This window comes from Erinaceus europaeus, chromosome 20, assembly GCF_950295315.1.
Source record: "Erinaceus europaeus chromosome 20, mEriEur2.1, whole genome shotgun sequence".
NCBI lineage: Eukaryota > Metazoa > Chordata > Mammalia > Eulipotyphla > Erinaceidae > Erinaceus > Erinaceus europaeus.
In genome coordinates, this window is record NC_080181.1 from 37,737,096 (window position 1) to 37,757,550 (window position 20,455).

The window sequence follows — 20,455 nt, forward strand, 5'->3', positions numbered from 1 at the left end:
TAGGGAGGATTTTTTTTTTTTTTTTTTGGTCTGTATATGTGACACAAATTGTCTCTTTTTAAGCCTTTTCATCTGTTTTGCATTAAGCAAGTAATTTCCAAATTGATCCAAGTTTATTGTATCTGTTGAAAATTTTGAGAATCAATACGGATTTTTCTTTTACTTTCTCTATCTTGTTTTAATATAGATTTCCCCTTCCTTCCTTCCTCCCTCTCTCCATCCATCCCTGCCTTCCTTCCTTCCTTCCTTGCCTCCAGGGTTATTGCTGGGGCTCCATGCCTGCACCATGAATCCACTGCTCCTGGAGACTTTTCTCTCTCTCTCTCTTTCATTGCCCTTGTTGCTTTATGGTGTGGTGGTTATTACTATTGATGTTATTGTTGGATAGGGCAGAGAGAAATCAAGAGAGGAGGGGAAGACAGAGGGGGAGAGAAAGATGGATACCTGCAGACCTGATTCACCACTTGTGAAGCAACTCCCCTGCAGGTGGGGAGCCGGGAGCTTGAACTGGGATCCTTACTCCCGTCCTTTTGCTTTGTGCCATGTGTGCTTAACCCGCTACACTACTGCCCGACCCTCTAATACAGGTTTTTCAAGTAGTGCCTATGCATTCTAGAGAAGTGATGCTATTTCTCAAATATTATAGTAACTCCACACGGATGATAGCTCTCTGATATATTTATATACCAACAAGACAGTTTTTGTACTACCTATACTGCTGTCTCAGAAGGACTTGTTTATTTGATATAGTAACTATGGATAAAGATAATCGAATTTTTGATATCCAGTTTATCTAGATTTTACTACCAGTGAATTGATTAATTATTTAATTAATTGTATTTCACATTTGACTATTTTTGTTTGCCCATATGAGGACAGGAGACATCCAGAATTGGCTAATAATGTAACATTAATAATAATTTCACAACAGTTTTATTGTGATGGTGAAAAGAAGTTGACGAAGAGCCATAGATTAGTTTGTTCAAGGTTGATGCCTTGTCTCTAGAACACAAATGAGGATGTACTGACTTCTTTCTCCATATGCAAGATTTAATGACCTGGATTTTCTGTACACCAGAAGGTTTTTGTATTTTCTAGTTTCTTCTGGCCTCCAGTGAATAGAAGTATGGGAAGCCATTTATCCTTGAATGTCACTTAGCTGTTTTAGGATATATTGATTAGTTAATAATTTCAGTGATGCTAATAAATGAGAAAACTAATGAATTATTAAAATGGAAGAAGAGTATATTATGTTTTTCTGAGGAAACATAATGCTGAGTTATTTCTTGGTAACTAAGTCCAGCTCATCATTATGCTCTTAAATATTTTTGTGTTTGAAGTAAATTGGTAACTATATAACTAACTGAAATAATTGAAATTATCATGCATAAAAGTTGTATTAGCTTTATTCCACATTTAAAAAATTTAAAAAAAAATACTTATTCCCTTTTGTTACCCTTGTTTTGTTGTTGTAGTTGTCATTGTTTTTGTTATTGATGTCGTCGTTGAATAAAACAGAGAGAAATGGAGAGAGAAGGGGAAGACAGAGAGGGGAGAGAAAGACAGACACCTACAGACCTGCTTCACTGCCCGTGAAGCGACTCCCCTGCAGATGGGGAGTCGGGGGCTCGAACCAGGATCCTTACTCCAGTCCTCATGCTTTGCAGCACATGCGCTTAACCCACTGCGCTACTGCCCGACTCCCAAAAATTTTGTGTTAACTCATACTTGTTGGATAAGTTGATGATGTCACAGGACTCTGATTTTCTCTAAGTTATATTTATTCAAATAGTTCATGTTTCAAAAATTAGGAACACTCTGCATTACCTCATGTTTAATTTCTTAATACTTCTTGGTTCAAGACAGAAAATTTCGCAGTCATAAAGACTTTCATATTGTTTTGTTTTAGTAAGACAGTCACTGTGAGTTCCATATTGTGAGTAGATACGCTCGATGAAATTTTTTGAAAGCCAACTTTACTCAAAAGACATAAATTTTGTTTACCCTTGTTGATATTTTCAGAACTTAAATAAAGAGTTTATACCTTATTGCAAACTCCATGTCTCAGTATGTCATGCTTTCTAGTTAAATGTGTTTGCTTCTTTTAAAAAAAAATGAATAAATATCTGAAGCTTACTGTTTCCAGTATCACAGATATATTGAAATTGCGATAAAGCAGTGCAGGAGTTCTGGAATTGACTGTAAAATTCATGGTCTTATTCTCCTGGGACGGATTCGTGCAGAGGAGGAAGACTTGGCTGCAGTTCCTTTTCTTGCTTCAGACAATGAAGAGGAAGAAGATGAGAAAGGCAGCAGTGGGAGGTGAGAACAAGGAGAGAGAGAGAGACAGAGCTTTGCTTAGTCTCCTTAGCTTATAAATTTGAACAAAAACAAGTAAAAAGTCAAAACATGGAAGAAGCAATTCCTTCTTACTGATGTCAAATGAATAATGAAGAAAATCTACCCTTATCCCATGTACTTTGTGTTCTTATTGTGGCTCAGGAATTAAAATGCTTTGTTGATTAAAAAACCAGGCCATTGGTGGCAACTCAGGAGAGAAGAGCCATTGTTTCAGAAGCCTTAGGCAGTGAGTTAGACTTTTCTGAAGGAGAGGAGTGGATACCTTCAGCCCAGCTGCAGAGGGTACAAGAGAAGATTCTGTTTTGCTCTGGGACACATTTCTATATTAGAGTACCTCAAACTCATATGGCTACTTCTGTTTGATTTATTGAGGGGAAAGGGTCAAGCAAAAGAAAAAAAAATCTAGGTTTAGTTTGTTGACCTCAAACAAGGCAATTAAAAAAAATTGGGGGGGCTGGGTGGTAGCACACTGGGTTAAGTGCATATGGCGTGAAGTGCAAGGATCAGCGTAAGGATCCTGGTTCAACAAGCCCCTTGCTCCCCACCTGCAGGGGGGTCACTTCACAAGTGGTGAAGTAGGTCTGCAGGTGTCTTTCTCTCCGCCTCTCTGCCTTCCCCTCCTTTCTCGATTTCTCCCTGTCCTATCCAACAACAACAATAGCAATAACAACAGTAACAAGAGCAACAATTATATATATATCCATGGGAGAGATGCAGAGTAAGATACAGAGCACTGCTCATCTCTGGCTTATGGTGGTACAGGGGATTGAACCTGGGACTTAAGAACATCAGGCATAAAAATCCTTTGCATAATCACTATGCTGTGTCTCCCACAACAAGGCAATTGCAAAAGTCTCATGAAAAGACACTCGTACATCCCAGAGCAAAAGTCAGCACCCTCCTTTTTTAGGGCCTTTGTAGGGGCCAGTTACTGGGCAAAGAAAGAGCTACCTCCTCCTGATAAGACAAGGCAGCATCATCACTTCCTGTTGGATATGTCAGGCATTAAGACTTGTAGCAGGAAGATTGGGTATGCTTGGAAAACCCTTTCTAGCCTCACTTCATTTAAATAGAATTTCCATTTTTAAATTTTCAGCAAGGGACATTGCCACATTGCTAGTCCCAGTGACCACTCAGGGAACTATTTCACCAGTACGCTCTCCAGTTAACATCTGTAGAATCTATTTGCTGATGTGCTGGTGGCAGGGAGGTATGACTGTCACATGCATCGTTGTGTTTGAGATGCAAAAGAATGGCTTAGTGTCTTGTAGATACCTCTGCACAAAATAAAAAACAAATTAAACTCTCTTGTAAAAAAAAAAACTGATCTGGAAAAAGAAAGTAGTATACTTCCAGGTAAACTGGAAATTCTAATTCTTTGAAACACTCATATAGACTTAAGGATTTTTTTTTCCCCCTGTTACTGTTTGAGTTTTTTGGTATTTAAAATAAAACTTTAAATTAAATTCTCGTAATAACCAGAAACATGTGCAAGTAGAAACAGAGAGAAATTGAGACGGGAGGGGGAGATAGGGAGAGAGACAGACACCTGCAGTCCTGCTTTACCATTGTGAAGCTTTCCCCCTGTAGGTGGGTCCTTGCACACTGTAATGTATGTGTTTAACCAAGTACTTTCTTTCTTTCTCCCATCCAAGTACTAACCAGGCCTGACCCTGCTTAGCTTCCAAGATCAGACGAGATCGGGCGTGTTCAGGGTGGTATGGCCATAAGACGCCCCTTAACTTTCTAAAGTATAAAGATTTGTAATTTCTTGTCACCACGTCCAACACGGAGTAAAGTTGAGCGATAAACCTAAGAGAAGGAATGAGAGCTAAGGGGGTAGGGAGGACTGTGCCAAAGACACGGTAACTTTATTTCTGAGTCTCCAAAATTGATACAAAAGGCAAGCAGTTCTACACACAATACAGGATTACACAAGGTCTCATGATTTACTGGTAGTTAGTTAAAGATCAATCGGTTACTGTAAAGATCAAGTGGTTACTGGCATTTGCTTACTTCTACATACTATTCTATGATTATTCAGCAGCCGACTATTATTCCCTAAGGTTAATTTGTCCTGCCAGAATCAGCAGAGCACAGACAAGGGAGTTGCAGAGGTTCACTCAGAGGCCATGGTTTTCTTTACCCATGTTTTCCTCTTGGCAGCCTCATTTACAAAGGGCCTGGTAGAGACTCGCCTTCTGGTAGTCCCCTATAGTAATTCTTGTTTGAATAGCCTTGAGTTTTGTTTGTGTTTTTTTTTTTTTATTTCTTTATTGGGGAATTAATGTTTTGCATTCAGCAGTAAATACAATAGTTTGCACATGCATAACATTCCCCAGTTTCCCATATAACAATACAACCCCCACGAGGTCCTCTATCATCCTTCATGGACCTGTGTTCTCGCCACCTACCCCACCCCAGAGTCTTTTACTTTGGTGCGATAAACGCCAATTCCATTTCAGGTTCGACTTGTGTTTTCTTTTCTGATCTTGTTTTTCAGCTTCTGCCTGAGAGTGACATCCCATATTCATCCTTCTGTTTCTGACTTATTTCACTTAACATGAATTTTTCAGGGTCTATCCAAGATCGGCTGAAAACGGTGAAGTCACCATTTTTTACAGCTGAGTAGTAGTCCATTGTGTATATATATAGCACAACTTGCTCAGCCACTTGTCTGTTGTTGGACACTTGGGTTGCTTCCAGGTTTTGGCTATTACAAATTGTGCTACCAAGAACATATGTGTACACAGATCTTTTTGGATGGATATGTTGGGTTCCTTAGGATATATCCCCAGGAGAGGAATTGCAGTATCATAGGGTAGGTCCATTTCTAGCCTTCTGAGAGTTCTCCAGACTGTTCTCCACAGAGGTTGGACCAATTGACATTCCCACCAGCAGTGTAGGAGGGTTCCTTTGACCCCACACCGTCTCCAGCATTTGCTGCTGTTACCTTTTCTGATGTGTGACATTCTCACAGGAGTGAAGTGATATCTCATTGTTGTCTTTATTTGCATTTCTCTGACAATCAGAGACTTGGAGCATTTTTTCATGTGTTTCTCAGCCTTTTGGATTTCTTCTGTGGTAAATATTCTGTCCAATTCCTCCCCCCATTTTTGGATGGGGTTATTTGATGTCTTGTTGTTGAGTTTTGTTTGTGTTTTATGGTGCCTGCATCCCATGTTGAGGTGGTCAAGGGGAAGTGTTGCAACTGTAGTGCCTAGTCAGCCAGGAGACTCTGGGACATTCTGACCTTGTTAGAATTTGTTCAAGGTGGGGGGATTCCACAGTTGTGATAAAATCCTTTCTCCCACTTTTTCCTGACTTTTAGATAATTTTTGACACATGACAAAGTGTGACAAGAACTTGAGATTGCTTTTTTTTTTTTTTTTAATGATTGCTTTTCTGTTTTACTAAGGTAGTGTGCTGATCACCTTTTAATTCCCTTTTTATTTTCCCTCTGGCTAGCCTTATTAGAAAGAAAACTGCAGGCCTGGAATCGACAGCAACAATAAGAACCAAAGTGTTTGTGTGGGGACTGAATGACAAGGACCAGCTGGGTGGGTTGAAGGGCTCTAAGGTAGGTCCCTTTAAATTAAAGTTCCCCTGTCACCATGAAGTGTACTTGCTGTTGGTGCCTATATCAATAGCTGTCTTTTGAGGAATTTTTGTTTTCCCAGTGGCCTTCCCTTCTATATATTGTTTTTAAATAGACTTAAAAAAAAATTTTCCAAGTAATGAAACTTAACATGAGCAAGTTTGGTTTCTGAAAAGCCTCTTGTCTTTGAAAAGTAGTATACTTTAGATAACCTTGTATTAATTGCTTTCTTATAAGCTAGAAAATACACTTTTCAGAAGATTTGACAAGTTATTAAGTTAAAATTAAAGAGTATAATTATATTTGTCTGGCTTTCAATATAGTAAACATTTTTGCCTGCTGTAAGTAAATGTTGTATAAAAATGGCATGTGTCCAAGGATTGGCGTAAGGATCCCGGTTCAAGCCCCCGGCTCCCCACCTGCAGAGGAGTTGCTTCACAGGCAGTGAAGCATGTCTGCAGGTGTCTGTCTTTTTCTCCACCTCTCTGTCTTCCCCTCCTTTCTCCATTTCTCTCTGTCCTATACAACAATGATGACAACAATAATAATAACAACAATGAAAAACAAGGGCAACAAAAGGGAAAATAAATAAATATAAAAAATAAAAAATGGCATGTGTCAGAAAGGTGATCGAGATGTGATTCAAAGAGTAGATATAACAAACGATGGATCTTAATTAGAGTTGAGTTCAATGTCCCTTACATTATTCACATAAAACAAATTCCACCAATTTTCAGTGCCTGGAAACAATATCTTTTCAGATGAGTGTCCAGTTGTTTTAGTATTCTGGAATGTTGCTTGTCATAACTTCTGAGAAGCTGAGAAGGAAAGTTAGAATGCATTTACTTTTTTTGTAAGATTTTTTAAAACTTTATTTATTATTGGATAGGGAGAGAGAAATTGAGATGGGAGGGGGAGATAGGGAGAGAGACAAACACCTGCAGTCCTGCTTCATCATTTATGAAGCTTTCCCCCTGTAGGTGGAGAACGGGGTCCTTGAATGCTGTAATGTATGCGTTTAACCAAGTGTACCACCACCTGGCCCCTTAACTTTCTAAAGTATAATGATTTTTAATTCTTGTTTGAATAGCCTTGAATTTTGTTTGTATTTTAAGGTGCCTGCATCCCATGTTGAGGTGGTCAGGGGGCAGTATTGCAACTGTAGTTCCCAGTCAGCCAGGAGACTCTGGGACATTCTGACCTTGTTAGAATTTGTCCAAGGTGGGGAGATTCCACAGTTGTGATAAAATTCTTTCTCCCACTTTTTTCTGACTTTTGGATAATTTTTGACACATGATGAAGTGTGATAAGGACTTTAAGAATTTCAAGTTAAACCAAATCCAAGTCACATAATGGGAAATTGAAGCATGATTTCATAGAGTCAGTGAAAGAAAGTAACATGAGTTAGAATAAATCGTAGTTTCCTGGACTCTTGTTTATATTTTCTCATTATGTAATTTTATTTCTCACCTTTTATATGGACATACTTAGATATTTTCAGTTAAAGAATAGGGACCTGACCCTTTGGATCCCTAAGGATTACCAACCAGTTGCCATGTTTTTTGTTTGTTTTTGTTTTATTGTTTTGGTTTGTTTCTACCTTGTTGCTCACCCCCATTTATTTTACTTCATATTTTTTTATTTTTGCCATTACTGTTGCTGGGACTTTACCAGCCCTGGATCAACTTTTTCAGATAGAAGAGGAGAGACAGGCAGAGAGCTAGAAGGAGAGACAGTAAGATGCATGAAAACCAGATGTGTGGTAGAAACCAGGCTCAAACCTAGGTCTTATGCATGGCAAGGCACACACACTCCTGGTGATTTATCTCAAACTCCACTCCTAATTTATTCTAGTTTAGCATTTCATTCTTTAAAATACTTTAGTGTGTATCTGTAAGGAAAAAAGGACAATTTTCTTGTTAAATAATCATATGGTTTACTTACAATTGAAAAAGTCTAATTATAATTTTTTCTCCTTCTTTTGCTTACAAAAAAACTAAAAAAAAAAAAAAAAAAACCAAACCCAACACTCTAGATAAAGGTTCCTTCATTCTCTGAGACGCTATCTGCTTTGAATGTAGTACAGGTGGCCGGTGGTTCGAAGAGTTTGTTTGCAGGTATGACTTAAAAAAAAAAACTTCTGATATTTTAAGATTATATTTAGCCCTGCAGCTATGGTCATTATGTTTTGAAAAGTGAATCCTGCCTGTGCTCTGCTTGCTTGCAGTGACTGTGGAAGGAAAAGTGTATGCCTGTGGAGAAGCCACGAATGGCCGACTGGGGCTGGGCATCTCCAGTGGCACCGTACCAATCCCTCGGCAGATCACGGCCCTCAGCAGTTACATGGTCAAGAAGGTGGCCGTTCACTCAGGTACCAGGCCTGTGTTGGCACTTATATATGGATAAGCCCATTATTCATTGTTGTAAAAATTCGGAGGCTCCAGCTGGCCGGGCTAGCTTCACGGGCGGGTAACAGAGACGACCAGAGACATACGGCTGGGCAGGGAAGCTGTATTTCTTTATTCAGGAACAACTAAACCAAACTAATCACCAAACAGAACTCTGCTGTCTCTTTCCCCGCAGCAGCGCCAAGCACTCTCTCTAACTCTGCAACTCTGGAACTCTGTCAGGGTTCCTAGGGGCTGGGCCAAGCAGGCCCGCGAAACTAACAGGACTGATCCAATTCTCTTGGCGGGGGAGAACTAGAACAACCCAATGTAAAGCATACAACAATTCCCCCTTTTCTTTTTAACTAAATGACTACAGTATCAAGGGTGGGGGGTGAACAGAAACATATACAGGCATTTTTTAAAAAAGAAACTGGCACAAACATGGAGAAACATGTAAGCAAATAACAAGAACCAGTGTGCTGCCAAGGGAAGGCCTGAGGGGGCCTTTTTTGCCTCTGTGGGCAAAACTTTATCAGCTTAAAAAAAACATTTCTTGCCTCTGGGGGGCGTACTTGTCTCGACGGACATTTGCATGGGGGCGGGGAACAGCCTAGAGTCCCGAAGGCAGCTGGCTGCAATTTACTTACTATGAAACAAAACTTGTTATTAGCATATCCACAGCACAATCTAATGTTTATAATAGAGAAGGAATTTGAGACTTTTACCTATCAACAACGTCTTTTTAACCTTTTGTTACACCCATTTAAGTTGGAGACACACCCTAGGTGTGCGCAGGAAAGGAAACCTCAGGCATGAGAATAATTAGCATAGCCATTGTGTGATCTACCATTTCTAATAGAGAAGGTAATGAAGAGTTTTACGTATCAACAAGTCTACTTAACCTTTTGTTTAGACCAACTTAGTTAAAATATATTGATTGTTAACTAATTTTTACCTCAGACTTTAAATGTAAGTTAATTTTATCTTTATGAGAATTACGTTGAAAACCTTTTTTATTTAACTTTGACTAGTAAGAATTTAGCCTTAAAGTTATTGTTTACCAAACTTCAAACATACACATAAACATGGTCATTAATACACAAGGAGAGAAACCTTTGTTACGAAGACGTCATTTTAAACACGAATTTAAATCTGTACTGTCTTAGTTGTTGGGGGGGGTTCACCATCCGGAGGTGGCTTCCCGCGCAGCTTCACTTCTAGGAATTGCAGGTTGCAATCTCTGCACAAATCTCTGTGTACTCCAGCTTGTCTGCCTTCAGACCAGACCGGCAGCTGGAGATCTTGTGTGCCCAGTTTCGGCAGGGAGCCCGGGGGTCCAGGAGGTCCGGGATCGTTCCAGAATTCATAGCACGAGGGCGGGTGGGCCATCTTTGTAGAAGGCGCGGGCCGAGGTGCCCAGGGGTGGCGGCCATGATAGGCTGCTGCGGCCCTGCCCCATGGCCCTTCCATGTCTGCTGCCCCGTTCGCAGTGGCTGAGCAGCATGGAGGGATCACGCGTCCAGTGCCCTGCACCACGCGGTGGAGAGCCGGCTCCTGTGGGCTGGCCTGTGTGCTGGCTTTGGGCTCCTGTGTGCTGGCACTGGGCTCTTGCGTGTTGGCATCGGGCTCCAGCGTGTTGGCATCGGGCTCCTGCGTGCTGGCGTCAGCCTCCTGCGGGCTGTGGGGCTGCGGGCGCGGTGCGCGGGGTTGTCTGGGCGCAGCCAGCTGGCTGGCTGTTTAAACAGGTGGAAACAGCAGCTCCGTGCCTCGCCTCCTGCCCGCTGGCTATTCCCGCTGGCTGTTCTGAGTTCGCCCGAGCGAGTGGAAACCACAGAGTGGTCCAGAGATAAATGTTCCAGAAACAGCAAAACAGTCTCGTGAAGAAAGAGCAGAGGCCTTTGGAGATCTCTTCACAAGCAGAAGAGAAGGCCATAGTACATAGGTAGCCAAATTGTCTTTACTTATCTGAGAGATGCGCAGGTCAGGTCCACGTGGGCGCCATTTGTTGTTAAAATTTGGAGGCTCCAGCTGGCCGGGCTAGCTTCACGGGCGGGTAACAAAGATGACCAGAGACATACGGCTGGGCAGGGAAGCTGTATTTCTTTATTCAGGAACAACGATTCATAAACTAAACCAAACTAATCACCAAACAGAACTCTGCTGTTTCTTTCCCCGCAGCAGCGCCAAGCACTCTCTCTAACTCTGCAACTCTGGAACTCTGTCAGGGTTCCTAGGGGCTGGGCCAAGCAGGCCCGCGAAACTAACAGGACTGATCCAATTCTCTTGGCGGGGGAGAACTAGAACAACCCAATGTAAAGCATACAACAATTCATAACTGCAAAGAGGCTGAATCTTTCATTTCTTTTCCCAGAGGCAAACTTGCAGTCTTTTCAAGGTTTACTTAATTAGAAATGAAAATTAGATGATGGGATCATTCTCCAAGAGGTTGAGAATTTCATGTAATTGTTGCTACTTGAGGCTTTTTGGGCCTTTTGATTAGTAGCTGTTTTTTCAGGCAATGTTTTGCCCCTGCTCAGTGAGAAGATTTTTTTTTTTTTTTTTTTTTTTTTTTTTTTTTTTTAGTCTAGGATCTATGGACTTAAGCCTGTATCCATCAGCAAGTTTTTTTTTTTTAATTTATTAGTGATTAACAAGATTGTAAAACAACAAGGGTATAATTCCATACAGTTCCCACTACCAGATTTGTGTGTCCCATCTCCTCCATTGGAAGCTTCTGTAGTCTATCTCCCTGGGAATATGAACCAAAATTCTTGCTATTTTTTTTCTTTTTGCCTCCAGGGTTATTGCTGGGGCTCAGTGCCTGCACCATGAATCCATTTCTCCTGGAGACCATCTTTCCCCCCTTTTGTTGCCCTTGTTGTTATAGCCTAGTTTTGGTTACTATTGTTTTTTAAAAATGTTTAGCAGGATTGTTGTCTCATGGGTACAATTTCACACCTTGCTGCAGTATGTGGTAATCCTCTTCATCTGCCGCCAAAGTACCTTTTCCCTCCAGTGCAGGTCATTGGCCCATGCCCCCTACAAGTCTCTTCTCCATAGTTTTGCTTTAATAGTTTCACTACTGGGTGCATTTCCTCAGAAGTTTAAATTGCGTTTGAGAATTTGCCTGATCACAGATGCACTTTTGCTTTTTCCATTTGAATGTTGATCTTTTCTATACTGAACATTACAGGACCCCTACTGTTGAGCCACATTGTTTTGCCTCTTCTTGGCAAGGAAAATTCTGTGATTTAAACAGTGGAGTTTTAATATTAGTTCACTTATTTATTATCCGAAAATGTTGATCCTACTTACTCATTTATTCAACAAATAAATGAAGTTCCACACTGCCTACTGGGTAGAGTAGCTGGTTATGCTGTGCATATCTTGTAAATTGACTTAGCAGCCCATGCTGTGTGATTTGCAGGTGGTCGGCATGCCACAGCTCTGACTGTCGATGGGAAAGTATTTTCCTGGGGTGAAGGTGATGATGGCAAACTCGGGCACTTCAGCAGACTGTAAGTGTTTCTCTTTATTACTTGCTCATGAAAGATGGCTACAGATGATAATGATAACCGTTATCAGTAATTTTGTGGTAAACATAACAGATTATAAAACTGGAACTTAAAATTTTTCTTTTTCTTAAAAATGAGGCTAGAGAGACAGCATAATGGTGATGCAAATGATTTTCATGTCTGAGGCTTTGAGGTCCCAGGTTCAATCCCTAACACCACCATCAGTCAGAGCTGAGCAGTGTTCTGATCTTTCTTTTTCTATATCTCATCCAAGATTGGCTGAAAACAGTGAAGTCACCATTTTTAATAGCTGAGTAGTATATATATATATATACCTCAACTTGCTCAGCCACTCATCTGTTGTTGGACACCTGGGTTGCTTCCAGGTTTTGGCTATTACAGATTGTGCTGTTATGAACATAGGTATGCACAAGTCCTTTTGGATGGGTATGCTTGGTTCCTTAGGATATATCCCCAGGAGAGGAATTGCAGGATCATAGGGTACGTCCACTTCTAGCTTTCTGAGGGTTCTCCAGGCTGCTCTCCACAGAGGCTGGGCCAATTGACATTCGCACCAGCAGTGCAGGAGGCTTCCTTTGACCCCACAACCTCTCCAGCATTTGTTGCTGCTACCTTTTCTGATGTATGACATTCTTACAGGAGTGAAATGGTATATCATTTTTGTCTTTATTTGCATTTCTCTGACATTCAAAGACTTGGAACATTTTTTCATGTGTTTCTCAGCCTTTTGGATCTCTTCTGTGGTGAATATTCTGTCCATGATCTCTCCCCATTTTTGCATGGGGTCATTTGTTTTCTTGTGGTTTAGTTTGGTAAGCTTTATGTATTTTGGTTATTAGCCTCTTGTCTGATGTATGCATGTAATGATCTTCTGTCATTCTGTGAGAGGTCTCTTTGTTTGGGTATTGGTTTCTTTTGCTGTGCAGAAGCTTTTTAATTTGATGTAGTCTCATAGGTTTAGGCTTGCCTTAGTCTTCTTTGTAATTGGATTTGTTTCATTGAAGATGTCTTTAAATTTATGCAGAAAAGAGTTCTGCCAATATTTTCCTCTAAGTATCTGATAGTTTCTGGTCTAACATCCAAGTTCTTGATCCACGTGGAATTTACTTTTGAATTTGGTGAAATATAGTGGTTCACTTTCATTTTTCTGCATGTTTCTTTCTTTTTTTTAAAAAAAATTTTATTTATTTATTATGAGAATGATGGGTGGAGAGAGAAAGAAGCAGACATCATACCGGTACATGTACTGCTGGGGCTTGAACTCACGGCCTCATGCTTTAGAGTTGAATAGTAATGGTGATAGTGGGCAGCCCTGTCTAGTACCTGGTCTGAGGTTTTTCACCATTGAGTATGATGTTGGCTATATATAGACTCCAGTTTTTCTTCCAGTTTTTCACCATTGAGTATGATGTTGGCTATATATAGACTCCACTATCTTGAGGAATTTTCCATCTATTCCCATTTTTTGTAGAGTTTTGATCATAAAGGGATATTGGATTTTGTCAAAGGCTTTCTCTGTATCTGTTGGTATAACCATGTGGTTTCTGGTCTTGCTTTTATTGTTGTGGTGGATATCGTTGATCGACTTACATATATTAAACCAACCTTGCATCCCTGGGATAAACCCTACTTTGTCATGATGAACAATCTTTTAATATAGTGCTGTATCCAGTTGGCTAGACTTTTGTTCAATATTTTAGCATCTATGTTAATCAGAGATATTGGTCTGTAGTTTTCTTTTTTTGGTTGTGTCCCTGACTGCTTTTGGTATCAGAGTGATGTTGGCATCATAAAAGCTGGAAAGAGTATTCTGATATCTTCAATCATCTGGAAGACTTTCTTATTTTATCTATTTATTTTACCTTTTGTTGCCTGTTTTTAATTGTTGTTGTAGTTATTGTTGTTATTGATGTCATCGTTGTTGGATAGGACAGAGAGAAATGGAGAGAGGAGGGGAAGACAGAGGGGGGGAGAGAAAGATGGACACTTTCAGACCTGCTTCACCGCCTGTGAAGCGGCTCCCCTGTAGTTGGGGAGTCAGGGTTCGAACCGGGACCCTTAGGCTGGTCCTTGAGCTTTGTGCCATGTGCACTTAACCCTCTGTGCTACTGCCCGACTCCCTCTGGAAGACTTTCAAAAGTAGAGGTATTAGTTCTTCTTGGAAGGTTTTGTAGAATTCATTTGTAAAACCATCTGGTCCTGGACTTTTATTCTTGGGAAGGTTTTTGATAACTTTCAATTTCGTTAACTGTGATGGGCCTATTCATATCATCTAGTTCCTCTTTATTTAATTTTGGAAGTTGGTAGGTATGTAGGAAACTGTCCATTTCTTCTAGCTTCTCTAGCTTGGTGGCATATAGTTATTCATAGAAGCCTTGCTTGATATGTTGAATTTCTGTGGTGTCTGTTGTGATATCTCCTCTTTAATTTACGATCTGATTTATTTGGTTCTTCTCCCTTTTTTGTTTTTTGAGTCTGGCTAAAGATTTGTCAATTTTGTTCACTCTTTCAAAGAAGCAACATTTACTTTCATTGATCTTTTGTATGGTTTTCTTATGTTCAATATTACTTATTTCTGCCCTAACTTTAGTTGTTTCTGTCCTTCTGGTTGCTTTATGGCTCCTTTGTTCTTCTTCTAGGTCTTTTAAGTGTGCAATAAGGCTGTTTACTTGTGCTTTTTCTTGTTTACTAATGTGTGCTTGTATGACTATGAACTTCCCTCTCAGTGCTGCCTTAGCCTTGTCCCAAATATTTTGATAGCTTGTGTCTTCATTTTCATTGAACTTTTGTAACATTTTGATTTCTTCCTTTATTTTCTCTTTGACACAGTAGTTGTTAAATAGTGTACTGTTAAGTTTCCACAGTTTGGGGCTATTACTAATCTTTTGCTTATTGTTAAGTGTTAGTTTAATTCCACTGTGGTCTGAGAAGATGCTTGGGATGATTTCAGTGCTCTCGAATTTGCTGATGCTGTCTTTGTGGCCTAACATATTGTGTATCCTTGGGAATGACCCATGTGGTCTCTCTCTAGTACTGCTCAGCTTTGGCTTATGGTGCTGTGGGAGATTGAACCTGGAACTTTGGAACCTAGGGCATGAAAGTCTCTTTGCATAACCATTATGCTATCTAGGCCTTCCCATATTAAAAAAAAAAAATTATGTATGGATGTGATTTGGCCCTTCCCATGTTCTTTCTTGAGGTTTGATAGTTAAATTAATTTATAATTGTTATTTTGCCTAGATGTGGATCTGTATAGAGGCTTTATTATTTTTTTTCTACTTCAAAAAGACTAGATTTATTCTAGGGATTATGATTTACTCTCACTTTTAGGAACTGTGACAAACCACGACTGATAGAGGCCCTGAAAACCAAGCGTATCCGGGATATTGCCTGTGGAAGTTCACATAGTGCCGCACTCACATCCAGTGGTGAACTGTATACTTGGGGCCTTGGAGAGTACGGACGATTGGGACATGGGGATAACACAACACAACTGAAGCCCAAAATGGTGATTATATACATTTTTATCCTTACAGAGAGTTTATCATTTACTAATTTCCAGAGAAGATATAGCTTCAAGTCTAAGAGAATTTATAAAAACATGCATGATTGACTTTGAGTCTGTGGGGAAATTTTTTCCTTTCTTTTCTCACTGCCTGTATTTGAATCTGTTTTTAAATGTGTACTTGAGTAGGTGAAAGTCCTTCTTGGCCACAGAGTAATCCAGGTTGCGTGTGGAAGCAGAGATGCACAGACCCTGGCTCTGACAGATGAAGGTGAGCTCTCATCTGATCTTTGGGTGTATGAAAACAATATGGCACACTGGACTAAAGTGTCATTTTTCTTTAAATCTAGGCTTAGTGTTTTCCTGGGGTGATGGTGACTTTGGAAAATTAGGTCGAGGAGGAAGTGAAGGCTGTAATATCCCCCAGAACATCGAGAGACTGAATGGGCAAGGAGTGTGCCAGATTGAATGTGGAGCCCAGTTCTCTTTGGCACTCACCAAATCAGGCGTGGTCTGGACATGGTACGTAAACTGGTATCCACAGCTTCTGTGCTTGTGCATAGCATATGCAGGTCTCCTATCTAGAGGGGATGGTAAATCTTGATTCTCTTACTCTTCCAGTCATCTTTGTCTTCTTATTTATCACAAATGGGAGTAATGACTGTATTATTAGGAGACATCTCCCACTATAACTGGGTCCTTGGAAAAGAACATTAGAAGGGTTGGAGCTTACTCATTTTTCCTGTGTGGGTGAGGTTTGTGTAGATGAATTCATCCACTTTCTCCACATGCCGGGACCTTGGTGGAGAAACCATTTGATAATTGTTTGGGAACAGACTTCTAGTTTCTTGGATCAGTTATCAAGCAGTCCATGCATATTTCTGCTGCTGAAACCATATTTTATTAAAGTGAAAATGAGTGGGACACCTGACTTATCTTGACCAGTGTATTTGGGCTTAGTTGATCCAGAGGCTTCATGAGAAAGAATTAGAGGGGCTGGGTGGTGGTACCCCAGGTTGAATGTACATGTTACAGTTTACAAGGACCTGGATTCAAGCCCCCTCCCCCCCAAGTCCCCATCTGCGAGAGGAAAGCTTCATAAGTGGTGAAGCACTACTATAGGCATCTCTGTCTTTCTCTATGCATATATCGCCCTTCCTCTCAATATCTGGTTCTCTATCCAATAGAGATGATAACAACAATAACAACAACTTAATTGCATCAGAGAAGCCATTTAAAAGGAATTTGAGACTGTCATGCTTTCAGTCTTTTTATATGAAAATCCACATCAGGAACTTAGATTAACACATTAAAGATCCTGTTAACAGGATTAATGAATTAAAACAGTTTTGAAGGTACTATGTGATGTTAGCACTGGACTGACCCTGAGGCTGTTCACAATATTTTCCTGTTGACATCACCAGACTCACCATATATTTAAATATATGCTCTGGACCTCTTTGCAGGGGTAAAGGAGATTACTTCAGGCTGGGCCATGGCTCAGATGTGCATGTGCGGAAGCCACAGGTGGTGGAAGGCTTGAGAGGGAAGAAGATTGTGCATGTGGCTGTTGGAGCCTTGCACTGCCTGGCAGTCACAGATGCAGGGCAGGTGAGCCATGGTGGGGGCACTCTTGTCATGGGGACTTGGTCCCTAGTGATACGAAGAAATGAGTTCAGGGGCCAGGCAGTTGTCAATTTGGTTACATACTTACCATAATGCACAAGGACCCAAGTTCAAGCCCCTGGTCCTCACCTGCAGGTGGAAAGTTTCACCAGTGGTGAAACAGTGCTGGAGGTGTCTCTCTGTCTCTTTCCTTCTCTATCCCCCCTTCCTCTCAATTTCTCTGTCTCTATCCAATAATAAATAGATAAAATATTTGAAAAATAGGGAGTCAGGCGGTAGGGCAGTGGATTAAGCGCTCATGGCGCAAAGCACAAGGACCAGCGCAAGGATCCCGGTTTGAGCCCCTGGCTCCCCACCTGCAAGGGAGTCGCTTCACAGGCGGTGAAGCAAGTGTGCAGGTGTCTATCTTTCTCTCCCCCTCTCTGTCTTTCCCTCCTCTCTCCATTTCTCTCTGTCCTATCCAAAGGTGACATCAATAACACAGTAATAACTACAACAATAACGTAACAAGGGCAACAAAAGGGAATAAATAAATAAAATAAAATAAAATAAAATAAAATAAATACTTGAAAAATAATTAACAAAACAAAAAGAAATAAGTTCTGGTACTTAAAGACGACTTTGGGTGAACTATATCCATTTTGCCCATAGGAGTATTTGTCTAGCTGTTAGCTTGGGTGGGGTGGACTGGGCGTGACCCAAAGAATTGCTGACAAGTATATGTAGGAAAGAACTGGACTTTTCCTCTCTACTTAGAATCGTAGTATCTAGATACTATTTGTAAGATGGTGGGATATTCGCTTTTATCTTTAAGATTCTAATTCCTTTTGACTGTCTTTATATATTCTCCCCCAGAGAATCTCTTTAATTAGAGTTACCAGTCTCCCCCCCCCCCCCCATCAGAGTACTGCTCAGCTCTGGCGTATGGTGGTGCAGAGGATTGAAGCTAGGATTTTTGAGCCTCAGTCTCTTTGCATAATTGTAATGGTATCTACCCCTGCCACAATGTTACCAGTTTTTCACAAGTAAATTTCAGGTACTGAGACTAAGTAAGTGGAGTGACTTGAAGTAAAAATAGATAGATAAATAAATAAATAAATAAATAGATAAATAATCTAGACATTGCAAGTCCCATGGGATGGACATTATTTTTTCTAGTTAAAATGAACAGATTGTAAATTCTCTACGTGTGTTTTTTTTTAATTGGGGGTATAATTAATTAGTAATTTGAAAATTTTACCTTTTTTTTCTCTTTAACAGGTCTATGCTTGGGGTGACAATGACCATGGCCAGCAAGGCAATGGTACAACCACAGTCAATAGAAAACCCACTCTTGTACAAGGCCTAGAAGGTCAGAAGATCACACGTGTGGCCTGTGGGTCATCCCACAGTGTGGCATGGACAACTGTTGATGTGGCAACACCCTCTGTTCATGAGCCAGTCCTCTTCCAGACTGCAAGAGATCCTTTGGGTGCTTCCTATTTAGGTAAAATAGATTTATATTTCCATGAGAGCCTTCTATACAGCCTCATCTTACATAGTTCTGCCAAATCAGGGGATGTAATGTTGTCTTGACTACTCTCTGAGCCAAGTGAATGACAATCCTGCATTCTCTGCTGGGATTTATTCATGCTAGAGTGAAAGCTTTAGAAGAAAGTATGATGCTGGTTTTTGTGTGATGATCAGGCCAACTCTGGCAATGTATTGTATGCAAACAGTACGTGTATACAAATATAAAAATTCTTTATAATAACTACTTGATATGTATATAGGTGCTGCCCTGGGTTGCTTGGTATTTTCAACATCTCTATTTTAGGTGTTTAGGTCAGCTCACATTAAACTGTATGTATTTAAATATGTAATTTCCAAGATAGTTATACTCATAATTTCCATTGAATTTGAAATGTTAATCAGCATGGTTTTTTAAAAAACTTTTTCCTCTGTTTTGTTTTTTCTTTTTACACCTCTAGTTCCACGAGTATTTTGTCTCTTAAAGTTGTCCCACAAGATGCTGTGTTCATTTTGTATTTTGCTTTTTCATTTTGTATTTCATTTTGCATAGTTTCTGTTGATGTAACTTCAAATTCGGGTAGTCTTTTTTTTTTTTCATTTTCTTTTTTTTTCATTTTTTTTTTAATATTTATTTTATTTATTTATTCCCTTTTGTTGCCCTTGTTGTTTTATTGTTGTAGTTATTATTGTTGTTGTTGTTGTTGGATAGGACAGAGAGAAATGGAGAGAGGAGGGGAAGACAGAGAGGAGGACAGAAAGATAGACACCTGCAGACCTGCTTCACCGCCTGTGAAGCGACTCCCCTGCAGGTGGGGAGCCGGGGTTCTAACTGGGATCCTTATGCCGGTCCTTGTGCTTTGCGCCACCTGCGCTTAACCCGCTGCGCTACAGCCCGACTCCCCTTTTTTTTCATTTTCTAGTGTGCTGTTAGTGTCATCAAAACCATGTTAATTTCACATTATTATTTCTAAATTGCGATGTATTATCCTACCTTTCTGCTTACCTAGCAAGTTTTGATTAGATATCATATACTTGAATTTTACCTTTGATCTTGCTGGAGATTTTTTTTTTTTAATGTCTATAAATCTTGTGCCTAGATACAATTAAGTTACCCTGAAACATTTTGCAGTCTTGGTTTTGGAAGTAAGTAGACTTCAGCATGATGTTAGTTTTAGGCTAATTTTTCTCAGAAGACAAAATATTTATGGGTATGCTTTCTAGTGTCCTGTGAATCATGACATCTTTCTATCTCACAAATAATAGCAGGCACTTTGCTGTGTCCTGTATGTTTACCCAGCCATTTCTGTTCTCTTACATTCTTTCTCTATGTTTGGGTTTTTTTAAATTTTATCTTACATGTTAATGGTAGCCAAATATAATTAGTTATTATAGCATTTCCACATGTTTACATGTCTATAGCATTGCTGGTACATTTTCAATACCATCTGTATCTTTTTATAGTCTTTTTATTTTTGTTGAAAATAAATTCTTTATAGAATTTATTTATATTTTAACTCTGAAAGCCTACTAATCTAATAATATCTACTGTATGCACTAGTAAAAAATACAGATTTTTTTGTACTTCGAAACTAAACTGGAAGCTGTAAATGTAGAAAGAGACCAAATAATGACCTTATTTTTTCATTACTAGTAATTTAATAGTGGTTTCCAAGATTCTTTTTTTTTTTTCATTTTTATTTATAAAAAAGGAAACACTGACAAAACCATAGGATAAGAGGGTTACAACTCCACACAATTCCCACCACCAGAACTCTGTATCCTACCCCCTCCCCTGATAGCCTTCCTATTCTTTATACCTCTGGGAGAATGGACCCAGGGTCATTATGGGTTGCTGAAGATGGAAGGTCTGGCTTCTGTAATTGCTTCCCCGCTGAACATGGGCATTGGCAGGTCAATCCATACTCCC

At 40.0% G+C, this 20,455-nt stretch overlaps 1 protein-coding gene across 4 annotated transcripts in view; it reads left to right on the forward strand.

Annotated features, from left to right (window-relative positions):
• Positions 1 to 20,455, forward strand: part of HERC2 (HECT and RLD domain containing E3 ubiquitin protein ligase 2) — a 206,635-nt gene that overhangs the window by 123,541 nt on the left and 62,639 nt on the right. For all 4 annotated transcript variants that reach the window (XM_060179237.1, XM_060179240.1, XM_060179238.1 and 1 more), the window contains 10 exons: positions 2,147 to 2,322; positions 5,830 to 5,941; positions 7,995 to 8,076; positions 8,187 to 8,330; positions 11,777 to 11,867; positions 15,216 to 15,393; positions 15,580 to 15,661; positions 15,741 to 15,912; positions 16,857 to 17,001; positions 18,277 to 18,502. In XM_060179237.1, the coding sequence (XP_060035220.1) occupies positions 2,147 to 2,322; positions 5,830 to 5,941; positions 7,995 to 8,076; positions 8,187 to 8,330; positions 11,777 to 11,867; positions 15,216 to 15,393; positions 15,580 to 15,661; positions 15,741 to 15,912; positions 16,857 to 17,001; positions 18,277 to 18,502 (1,408 nt within the window). The remainder of the gene's footprint in view (positions 1 to 2,146; positions 2,323 to 5,829; positions 5,942 to 7,994; positions 8,077 to 8,186; positions 8,331 to 11,776; positions 11,868 to 15,215; positions 15,394 to 15,579; positions 15,662 to 15,740; positions 15,913 to 16,856; positions 17,002 to 18,276; positions 18,503 to 20,455) is intronic.